This window comes from Vollenhovia emeryi, unplaced genomic scaffold, assembly GCF_000949405.1.
Source record: "Vollenhovia emeryi isolate VEMERY1.0 unplaced genomic scaffold, V.emery_V1.0 DF939131.1, whole genome shotgun sequence".
Lineage (NCBI taxonomy): Eukaryota > Metazoa > Arthropoda > Insecta > Hymenoptera > Formicidae > Vollenhovia > Vollenhovia emeryi.
In genome coordinates, this window is record NW_011967235.1 from 1,758,591 (window position 1) to 1,771,214 (window position 12,624).

Sequence of the window (12,624 nt, forward strand, 5' to 3'; positions counted from 1 at the left end):
ATCATGTGAGTGGTAGACCATCGCGTACAAATTTAGTTGTATTCCACGATCGTAAATTATATCCGTTGCTCGCTAAACTGTCAATACCAGGCCGATTACAAACAACCAATTTACAGCAAACGCTGCAAACAGCTTGGCGTATTACGAGTCATTACGGGACACGCCACGGTCAATGCGGATTTTCTTCACATAAAGTACAGAAGTTCATTATTGCGCACTACCCAACTAATTCCTCGCGCCCAATTAATCGTGATTTGCAGTTCCATAATGCTCAATGGATTAATGACAATTAAAGTTTAACGCGCCGACGTAACTTTATAACATGATGTGCAGCATAACATATATTATAGCACAATTTTCCATAAATACAGACAAAAGGATTGCGATTTCTAATTTGTCATTCTTTTTTCATTAAATGTTACATAATTCACTCGTGCACGACTAATCGCGTTTAACTCTCAAAGCCTACTTTTCTTTCATTACTTATTAAAAAAATGGAATAAAATAAAATAAAATAAAATACGCGCAAGAGCGTATAAAAGTAATATCATAATTTGTAAAAACCATTGTAAAATTGAATCGGAAAGAGATATAAATTAAGTACCGTATATGAAATAAATGTGCTGAAATGCTGGTAATTTTTTTAACTTCTTGTCATGTAGAAAGAAAACAATGCATCGAATCATGCGGCAGAAATTTATTGCATTTATCGATAGTAAAGTAAACATTGCCAGCTTCAACTATTGTAGCAAATAATGTTACACATATCGTGATTTTTCCATCAGAAAAGCAATACTTTATAAATGCCGCCTGATTTATATTCTCTCTCTCTCTGTCTCTCTCTCTCTCCCCTCCCCTCTCTCCGTCTCTCCCTCCCACCCTGTCCTCTGTTTTCTCTGCTATACGCATGCACACAGTATTACAATATAAAATTCAAAACTGTCAATTTGAAATTGAAAACACTGTCCATCATGATGTCCACCGGTCTACAAAATAACGCACGCACAATATCATGTTATAAAACCCATAGACATAGGAATACTAGACCGAGCATGTTCTCTTTTAAGCGATGACGGTTAGGTAGAAAAGGATAGAAAGTAGCTGCCTTTCTCTTTTTATTCTTCTCGTTAGAGAGAGAACGGTGGACGGCACCTATTTGCCATTCTTTTCTACCTGGCCCTCGTAGGTACGTGAACCTCAGGTCTGGCGTCTCATGCTCGGTCTAGTACTATGTCTAGTTACTATGTCTATGATGAAAGATTTTCTTTTTTTATAATTTTTTACATTGCGAAAAAGTAACGACGCCAAAATTTAATCTAAAGATTTAAGTTTACGCAATAGAGAGTTCAGTGGTACATGTCATCAGGGATGATGGTATGTTATACAGCAAGTTATGCGGGAGTGCTGCGAGAACTTAACGAATCCCGCCACAAATATCGACAAATCTTCCGTGACATAACTTCTGGGCATACGTCGATGAGTGTAATATATGCCGTGATAAGTGATCTACATTAGAATCCCGATCGAGTTAAAGATTACCTAAGGAGGCTGTAAACATTCTTAGAGTTAAACAAATCGGATGTAGGTACTCGGTGGCAAACAGGATAAGGACCATAATCGTTACTCTTCCCGTTATCCGGCTGGGCGAGAGCGACGCTTGCACGTGGAAGATTGGTTAAGCCATCGAGTTCATAAAGAAATTTCTATTTGCCAAAGAGGCCGGTGGAAAGGAAGAAACTCACGTCCCGCGACATAAAGCAAGATTTGTTTCGGAATCCGCGCCCCGAGTAATATTTATTTCAATTACGTCAGGCTAAGGGGAAGAAATTTGTCTTCATAACGAGAATTTTTCGGAACGGAATTCTGCAAATGGACACTTACTTAAAAGGATCTACTCGAAGGCGAAATTTACGACGAGTGAAAATACGTGTAGCACGGGAAACGTCCATTCGTCGCATTTCGCGCTTATGAATGTCGTTAGACACTAAGTAAGCCAATTCAGATGACATATCGCGTCCCTCGTGTTTTAATGAAGACGTTCGATAAGCGTTCGGTAGACTGATTTTTAAAACGTTATTAATCACAGCGGCGTTAGCAATGGCAAGTAATATTTAATTTCCGCCAAGTTAATTGTCATCTGCAAGCCATTCAGATCTCTCGTCTGCAACATTTCCGACTTAACTGACAAGAAAGGTGAAGATCGCGCTAGATAGCAAGTAGTTTGACGAGGCATTTCCATTTCGCTTTAAATGCTAATGAACAGGCCGATCCCGAGACCGGGCCGAGGTCGTCGAGCGGACTCGTCGTCGTTCGTCGCGAAGTTAAGTGCGCGTTTCAAGAAAGAGACGAGGCGGGCCAACGAGCCGGACAAATGACAGACCTTTTCAAACTAATTCCGCGGCGCGATTATCCGGATAGGAGTTGAATCGTGGATTAGGAGATACCAAAGTTTCGGCTATCTTGCCGTACGCGCAACGGAAGCTTACTGGAGCCAACGAATGCCCAACGGCTAACCACCGATCCATCCAACCCGGGACAAGACTTAAATCTGGCGCAGCCGGACACTTGACTGGTGTTCGCGATTGCCAGTTTCTTCATTATTCACGCGAGATTGCCAATTTCCAGGGCGTCAGGATGCCCAACCGATGAAGCCATCCGTCCAGTCTCGCATGCGGTCGCTTGTATCGGCCGAATACGAGGTCACTTTGTCGATAGCAGCCTAGCGTCGTCGTGTGCACATGTACACCCAGAAAAAAGTTTCTTTGAAATCAAACAAATTTCCTTTGAATTTTGACCTTATTAGACTTTCATTTAATTTCAAAGAAATGATTTCTTTACCTCGACCAGAATTTTATTTGATCGAGACTGGAATCTCTAAGAGAATTTATATCTATTTCTTCAAATCTAGCGAATGTTTTAGTAGAAGTAAATAAATAATTTAGTAGATTCAAAGAAACATGTTTTCGACACATCACATTCGTTTAATCTAAATAAATTTTTTTTCTGGGTGTATGAGAGCTTTTCGGAAACGCTTGCAAATGAATTTAATGATAAAATATTTTGCAAAAGTTATATTTAAATTTTGTTATGATTTTATTAAAGCCGCGAAAAAAATTAAAATTTTATCTGTGATATTTTTGCAAGTGTCGTTCTGAAAATGTAGAATTTGTTTTTTACAATAGTACGATTTTGCAATTATATCTATGAAACTTTTTGAAAACATTACAAATGCATTTAATGCGATAACATGAGTACTTTTAAAAGTTACATTCAAATATTGGTTATTATTTTATCAAAATCACGTAATTGATTTACATTTCTTAATAGCACAAGAATTAATAGCACTGTTTTGGGCGAAATATTCTGTTATTTTAACAAGCGTAATAATAAAAGAGCTAAATATCGTGATAAATACGAGTTGTTGCACGAGTTGTTTTTATGCGTAATATCAAGTTCTTTCGCATTTTATTATTCCACAAAATATGATTGTAAAAAAATTAAATGTACGACGTAAACAAACTCACACTCGGTTGATGTTTTATATCTCTACTTTTATAACAAAACTGGATTAAAACAATATTGTGTCGCGCAACAGCTATTTTGGCGTACTTTTTTTTACTTTTTTTTAAAGATAATTCTTTATGATAATTTATGTAAATAATTGTACGCATTTCTTATGCAAAAATTATTCGTCCAACGTATTATAGTCGGAAAAGTTGAACAATTCATAATCGCAATTTTACGTAGCACACGTTAAGAGAAATTGTCGTATCTAATGTACCACAATCGGAGTATCTGAATACTGCAAAGGCGATATCGCGAATCTTATTACACGTCTAGTGAATAATGCAATTTGAATAACATTCTATCGAGTGACATCGACGAATTCGGTCGGTTATTATGCACGCGAAGAATGTGGAGCTTTAAATTGCTTCAATGCGCATCCAAGTTAAATGCTATTAGGTAAAGCCACGCTGCCATTCCTGTCCGTTGGTTGAACTCGGGCTAATTAAAAGCACGCTCCAATTAGCTCCGGATAACTGGAGTGTATTCACGGTGCAACAACTATCGCAACTTCCATCCAACTAAGAGATTTCTGATAATGCGCGTGAGCTCGTCCACCTCATTTTCGATTTGATGTGGCATAATAAGGTTGTAAGCGTTTTACTAGCAAACACAATAAACCGGATTCAATTTTAATTAACTTGAACAAATTTCCAACAAACCGGTACGACATTTGATTAACCAGTGACATTAGATTGATCAGTGACAGATTAACCAAGCGTTCGCCATGAAAAAGTTTCCTTTCTACCGCGTTAAAAGATTATTCGTTATAATTGGTTACATTTGATATTAAATTAGACGTAATTTCGTTAAAAAATTATTAAGAAGATCATCACTCATCTTCCCCTTAAAGCCGAATTGAAAATAATTTATCTGTTGAGCTTGATGAAAAAAATACATGGAAAAAGTTCTGTTGCAACTTTTTATAAATTGAAAATAAAAAATTTGAAACTTAAATAGAAATTTTAGCCGTTCGCGATTGAAATCGCGCCAGCGAACCGCGTGAATAAAATTCCGTTAAGGTAATCACAATAATCCACTCAACTTCGTTCAAAGAGAGTGAAATTAAATGCGTATCCAGGACAATAGAGAAAAGAATTAAACGCGCAGAAACGCGAAGCGTTCGCGCTCGATGCCGCTTGCCGGCGGATGTTCCGAGTGGTCCCTTTTTCGACGGGGGAGAGGAGGGAGGGAAAGAGGTACCGCTTTATTGGATTGTCAGATCTCATGAGGCTCCGCGATAAAATGTTTTGATATCGGCGGGAGCCACCGCAATCGATACAATCGACGCGCACGGTTCCATGCGCCCCGCGATCAGCGAAGCAAGGGGAGGGAAAAAAAGTGATAACCGCCGTCGTCTATCGCCGACCATTAATTTCTCCCAGTTCCCGAATTCACTCGGCGGATGCGTTGGACGCAATTTTTCCGCGGTGCGGGCACGCACGCACGCACCTGCGGAATGCAATTGCATCGCGGCGCATTCCGCGACTGTACAAATTCGCGTTTTGTCGGTATGCGAATTACTGCCAACGTTGCGATCGTTTCGCGAGGCTCGTTTTAATAATCCAGAGAACAGATGTTTGATACTGCAAAATAGAGAGAAGAATAATTAAATTTAATAAAGTTGAGAACAACAGACAAGTTACAGAAATTGATAATTTATAGTGGAAAAAGGTAAAGTCCTTTATTACGAGATAAGCTCCTGATACGAGATAACGGGGTTTTTTTTAAATTAATAGGCATCATCTAGTGGCTTCATCATTAATTTATTGCCCTCGGAGTGAAATTTGTTAAGTGGAAAATTTATTGTTAGATCGTGCAGTCGTTGTAAATAGAGATTTGTGATTTTTTTAATGTTGAAAACCTGCTATCTCATATTAGAAGCTTATCTCGGAATAGAGGACTCTCCTCTAATTCTTGTTTTAAACTATACTGTATCGCTGATATATTTTTTTAATTGTTTTCGTGTCACGAGGCTAATTAATTTCAATAATATAAGTAACAACGAAGAATGGTTATTACGACGAATGTTTATACGATTATTCGAAGATAATATTGCTAAAGATCTAGAAATCGTATTTTGTTATTTCACATCGGCATCGAGCGTTTATTAACGCCGTCGAATTATAGTCAAATTATATACAATCGCGCGTTTTATCCTCTGTCAAACACGAAATGTTTACTACGATAGCAAGATCGTCCGTGCCGCAGTTACTGCGATGGCCGACTTCTGCCGCGTGTTGGTTTATGAGTTTCCGTTCCGTCAATACTGTTTGGCTTCGGCAATGAATAGAGCCAGTCACGTGCTGTCGATTAAAACTCGTCGTTTTCGTTCCGGCCCTACATGCGATTTCATTATTCCTGCCGATCACAATTTCAAAATATCCATACGTGCACCATGGCGCCGCGTACCGTTGTTATTCTGTTTACGCGTCATTGCGCTTTGGACCGTGTTGTCCGACTGAGTGCGGCGACTGGGAAAATGTACATGTACAAATTGGCATAGACGTGCGCGATTTCGATGTACTTGAATGCGTTTTGTACGACCATCACGATGCGGCGGAATACAAATTCAATAACGGGGCATTTCACGCGGTTTGATTAAAGACACGATGCAAAAGTGGACAGGCATTTGAGGCTGTCAGCGTCAAGTGCAGATATCTCAAAGAAGCCAGCTCCTCGGGTAGAAATGCTCGGTATAATATCGGAGAAGCGCTCTTTACGTTTCTCTCTGCAAATCGGGGATCCTTTTGCAATGATTATTTACGCACGCTGCTGTAAAATTACAATGCGCCACAGCCAGCCTTGTTTCAGACTCCGTATATCCTGCAAACTATCCGCGGGCTTTATCGATCTCTCGCGCATCGTCGCCTCGGCGCGTAGAACCAGCCGATCACCGAATGAGTGCAGCGATCGGAAAAATTCGGAAATTTATTCGCTCGTATACAACGATCATTTTATTGACGGACGCATTATTCCACGCACACCCTGTCATTCCCCGTGTACGTGCTGCCTGCACATGACGACGATGTGGCTTTACAACTCAATACCGTACGCCGCACATTATTTCGACCAACAAAAACTCGTGTACGTGCGCTGAATTACAACGAAGCTACGATTTTATTGTTTTGCATAACTTATTCGCTATTACATCCGACAATTATAGGTCAGAATTTGCGCGGTACGAGGCGCGCGATAATGAATGAAATTGTATAGAGCAACAGCCGTTAATTGATTGATACGCATGTAATGATTACAGTTGTCTGGAAAGCTATCAGTTCGCATCCGCATTAATACCTACCGAAATTTGATGTTATCCACGAATATTGGCGCGAATATTGACGTGATATAACACACATTATTATCCCATTAACGTCGGATATCTTCGCCGACAGATCTTGACACTTCGCCGAGTTCAGTAAAGAACTTCTCTCATTGACGCTAATTACCGAAGATAAAGAATAATCGACAATCGCAATTGATTAAAATCTCAAATTGATCCTCAAATATTTCGAAATGGTGTATTACATATAATCAAAATATTTTTTAAACATAATCACAAATTAAAAATTTTTTTCACACCTGCAAACGTTTATATGATGTAAAATAATAAATATGTATAGCTTCACAAACTCACACATATTGATAAACAATGATTTTATAAAAATTTATAAGGTAGGCGATATTAGGTGCCATTTTTCAAACTTCCGATTTTACCATTTTCGTTTCTTTTCAATGTGGATTAAAATTTTTTAGATTTTAACCATTCTGATCGTGTACATGAAGCACAAATGTTTCCTCTGTCATTTGAAACTATGATAAATACAGACATAAATGTCTATTATTCCTTAAGTGAGAACGATTTGAATTTTGGTAGGCGATACGAGTATTAGGTGCCTTTTTGTATATAAAGTATATCACATTGATGTATAGCTTTACGCGAATAAGTCTGTTTTCGGATTTAATTATGGCAGTGTGGCATAATCGTGTTTTCACCAACGTTGATACATATCGATGAAATAATGTGATCCTTCATTATTTCACACAAACGTTTCCGTGGAGATTTTATTTATATTATCCCTTTCAAATATGTTTAGGGTTCTGACTTTCTTTTTTTAACCTTCGACTCCTTGGCCGTGAACAACTAATTTACAAATCCGTTTCCTTCAGTTATACACTGAAAAGTTCAGAGTTTATTCATACTTAAATTGTTCAGTAAAGAATGCTACTCTGTAGTTGCAAAGATTTAGTTTCCTTTTCATTCTCACAGCCAAGATTGATCCTTGCGAAAGCTTTGTCGTGGAATTTCATACAAAATATATCTCTTATATGTACAAAAGTTATCAATATTTTATAAAATATCTGCGTATGAAGTAAATATGTACTTTTTCAGCTAATAATTTATTAAATTATTTAATCCTTTGCATTCTGCAATTAATTTAACATTTTCATAACTCGATAAATAAAACTTCTTTATTTCTCCGAACATAATTTTATTACGATTTTAATATTATAATTTTATTACATATTGCATATTTAAAGATTTAATAATATAAAAATACAATAAACTCCTGGAAATATCATATAAAAAGTATCTCAACATTCGAGTTACTGGAATGAAATGTGATATCGCATATAAATCAACTTCCGAGTGCAAGGGATTAATTACAATTCTTTTTGTGGAATTATACAGAATATCAGGAAAAAATATACAATGTAAAGTATTTCATTACTGTATAAAATATTTTATTTACACGCCCCTGCTTTTTATGCAGACATTTTGCATAATGGTTACCTAAGAAGATAAAAACACACAAATGTAATAGGATTTAAAATAAGCATAATTCTGTTTCGAGAATAATGAAAAAGTATTAATCAAATTACAATGTAAACGCCTTTATTTTTTAAGGGCCTGGCACAGATGGAGGCGACCACTTGAATTATCATGCGAATCTGTATACTGTATTTATTCCATCCTGTCTTGTGCACTGTTACAAACGGACATACACAGGTTTTTTCCCCTTAGATGAAATCATTGTCGTCAGTGAGTTCACGTGTTATAATATCGCACAGCGATTTTTCTAAATTATCTTTATAAATGCTGTACATAGCATTTATTACGATAACCTCCCTCCCGCCTTATTGAAAATTAAAATTCTTATTACGAAAAATATTACCGCAGCCAGGAAAAAGTATTAAATATTTATTAAGAGATACAGAAACAATTGTTCGAATTGAGAAATGTCGGAGAAATCTTGACAAATCGTTTGCTTGTCTGGTTTACTTGTTTCTACTGAAAAAATTTCGAAATTTCTTATCGCGAAGTAACAAATCAGTCATTTCTCAGACAAATCTAGTTTCCACCGCCTTATAACAACATGCTCTTGCTGCCGCAGAAAAAGAAGCGGGAGCATAACTGCCCGCAGTTAGCCCGTGAGCTATTCTCAGGCAGATTTCAAGTTCGCCGAGATGAGATTTGCGTCTACAAATAGTTTGCTGGAGCTTTATTGTTTGCCTCAGGCGGAGGTAAGACAAGCAGGATATGCTCACACCCACCTGAGTCACACTCGTTTCACCCTACTGTCGCGCGTTTGCATATCCTGCCGCATAAATTACGTTAGCGCCAGTTCATCAACTTTCACGCGAATGAACAAACTTTCCGGATTCTCATTTCGGATTATTACTGCCCCGCGCGGAGGTTTTAGCATAATTGTAAAACCGCAACACGCGCTTGACATCGATAATTTGTAAACTAATATTGAACGAAATTGCACGCGTAACTTTCTGTTGCTACTCATCCCACGTAATAAATATAGCGAATTTATTGTAAATTTTTTAATACAATTATCGAACTTGGGCGCTCTATGCTTAATAAAAGTAATCAATTATTTACGTACAGTAATATAAGAGGATTAAGGGCGCGAAATAGAATTTCAAATTAATAGCGCGCTATTAAAATTTTCATCAAACTCTGTGAAAGTAATTATAAATGTTCTAAAATCCTATTCTCGGAAATAATCTCTGAATAGAATCAATTCAGTCCACATCTTCTCTTGGTGAAATCAGTCAACCCTTGAAAGAAATGATCGCGTAGCCAAATATAGTTTCGGCATATAATATAAATAAAGTAGGGACCTTTCAATTTCCCATCAGATTCTTAATTCTCTAGGGATGCAACGCGAAAAAGCTTTACCATGTACGGATCAGAGAGCTCGTCTACGTGTCTGCAAAATCACGTTACTGAGATGTTTGCGCGCGGCCACAATGTCACGTTCATTTCACCTTTTACGTTTGTGCTTAAAATACATTGCGCGAGAATGTACAAATTGTAATCAGAGTATTTTTCCCCTGGAAAATTTCTATCCGAGAATCAAAATATTGTCGGGAGTCTACCGCGTCTTCTCTATTGTCTGGTCGCTTCGAGCGTCGAGAACAATTATCAGAATTCGACGGAATCCGAGTCTTATGCATTTATTAATTATCAGAATTTTTCGAGAAGCCCTCCAGAACTTTAAAGAGAGCGCGAGGAGAGATCCGTGAAGCCTTTCACTTGGTGGTAAAATCCGGGAAATCCGAAGCGAGGGCATTGAAATCACACCGGGAAAGTTGATTAGTCGCGGTAAATTCGCGCGTCATCAACGAAAACGCAATATTGGATCAACGTGCGGGGAGGTGCGGGACACGTCGCACTTTAGCTCAGGGCAAACAGTAAAGCTCCACAAACTACTCGTAGCAGAAAGGGCGAGCACATAGCGAGTGATGAAGAGACGCGCAAGACTAAGCACGGGCGCCGGTCGTTTCCTGGATGCTTCCGCGTGTTTGTCCGCCTCAAATACGTGCCTTCCAGGACGCGCAGCGTGAAGAAGGTGCAGGGAAAGGGAAGGAAATGAAGACGAGAAGCGGTCGCGGGCGGAATGGTCGCGTCGTGCTTAGCATCGTTTCACGGCTCTGAAATACGAGTGAAATCAATTCGCGACGTGACTGCCTCGTATCGATCGCCATCACCGGAAGCTACCACTAAAATTATCCCGGAAGCTAATAGTTTGTCCCGCGTCGTCCCGATTGCGCCACTGAAATTTTCACCTTTCGCAACCGGTATTATTAGCGATTCTCTGACAACTATAAACCGGTGGCTGATAAAGGTATTAATACAATATTATTTGATTACACGAATAGCCTTTGGTAGATGAGGTTTTCGTACCATTAGGTTGTAAATACCATTATGGGCGTAAATACCATTATGAATGGTTTAATTATAATAAACATTGTTTAAGTTAATTTATTTGTTAATGAGCAAATTTTCATTATCATTATTTGTCTTCATTAATATTGTTGTTGTTGCGTTATAATGTATAAAACAGTAGTTGACGATTAATATACTAGTGCATTATTGTTATTAATATATTTAACTGACTGAAAGGCGTGAAGTATCGGGATCCCAATTCTGTCGACACCGAATTGCAGTAAATCCCTATGAAGAGATCGAACGAGTTATAAGCATAAAAATGAATTAACGCGAATGCATTCGTCGTTGCGCGTTCGCATGTTAAATATTTTACTGACCATTAGACGAAAATACATGAATTATGACAAACCTCATGGTATATAGACTTTATGGTTGAAGGAAAGTCCTCTATTATGAGATAGGATTCTAAAATGAGAGACAGTAGATCTTCAATGTCCAAATTCAATCACAAATCTTTTTTCGCCACGATTACACGATCTAACGATGAATTTTCCACTAAGCAGATTTCGCTCCAAGGGCAATAAATTCATGGTGGAATCAACTGACGATGCATATTGATTTAACGGAAACCCCGCTATCCCATATTAGGATACTATCTCATAATAGGGGACTCTATATTTTTTAAGCTACTGCTACTATTGTATTGTACATAATTACAATCAATGGAAAGAGGGAAGAAAAAGGAATTCGCGGTGAACACCATCGACAAACTTTCGACAGGACAGGAATAAATAACGCGTGAACGAAATTAATTCACGCGACGCCGCCATCAAATCTTCTATAGTCTCTTCTCACTGAATATTACATTTTCCGCCGACGTTTCCGGCGAGAGCGCAGCAACACCGTCGCCGTCGTCGTGTCGACTAGATTAGAACTGGCGCATAACTTCGACACGGCAACGTACCGTGAATTTCATAATTCATGGAAATAAACGCACACGCGTGACTAATAGCGTTGCAATTAATAAACGGAGCATTTCACTGCGAGCTGCGCGCAATTTTGCCCATTTTTCGCCTTTCGAAAATCTTTCTGTACTCTTGATCATACACCATCCCGTATCATTTTACATTTAATTGTGTTTGCTATTAATTCTACACGTTTAATTAACTAAAATTGTTGTTAATTTACGATAGTTACTTTTAATTTAATGAATATAATTTTGCAGAATTAAATACGCCACATTTTATCGATTTTAATGACCAAATACTATTTCACCACACATTTCTTAATCAAGATAATGGTAGTTGCGGGCGGTTGCAAAATCCGAAGCGAAATCGTAGCAAAATTTTGATTAATATCACGGCAAACGTTCGCATTTCTTAAGTCACGCGCGGTATCGGACGAGCATTGGCAATGACTAAAGCCGAGATTCGTATTTTTGCAGGCCGATCCAGCGTTAATGTACGACAGCGTACAGGTGTTCGCGGTGGGATTACGTACCCTGGAGCTATCCCATGCTTTAAGGCCCGCCAATATTTCCTGCGAGCTCGAGCACCCCTGGGACGGCGGCTTGTCCCTCATCAACTATATCAACTCGGTAAGCTTCCCTCTTTTGCATTTCTCCACCCCGATAATACGTATGTAACGTGTAAATCACGTATAATATCAACTTTGATATTATTTCACCTGTATTAGACAACATATACTTGGATTATGTAAAGCAGAGATAATGGGGATACATTGTACTGTGTTTTAAGACCAAACGATTTAAATCGGCGCGCAGTTCTCGTTTCGAATACTGTCGCGATATGGCATTCGGGAATCAACATTTGACGGTTTATTGCGATGAATATTTCCACACGCCTCGGTGCACA

General features: G+C 38.4%; 1 protein-coding gene across 7 annotated transcripts in view; it reads left to right on the plus strand.

The window, feature by feature from the left end:
• LOC105568153 (glutamate receptor ionotropic, kainate 2-like) overlaps positions 1–12,624 on the plus strand; it is a 137,909-nt gene that overhangs the window by 72,671 nt on the left and 52,614 nt on the right. For all 7 annotated transcript variants that reach the window (XM_012023574.1, XM_012023576.1, XM_012023575.1 and 4 more), the window contains exon 8: positions 12,195–12,347. In XM_012023574.1, the coding sequence (XP_011878964.1) occupies positions 12,195–12,347 (153 nt within the window). The remainder of the gene's footprint in view (positions 1–12,194; positions 12,348–12,624) is intronic.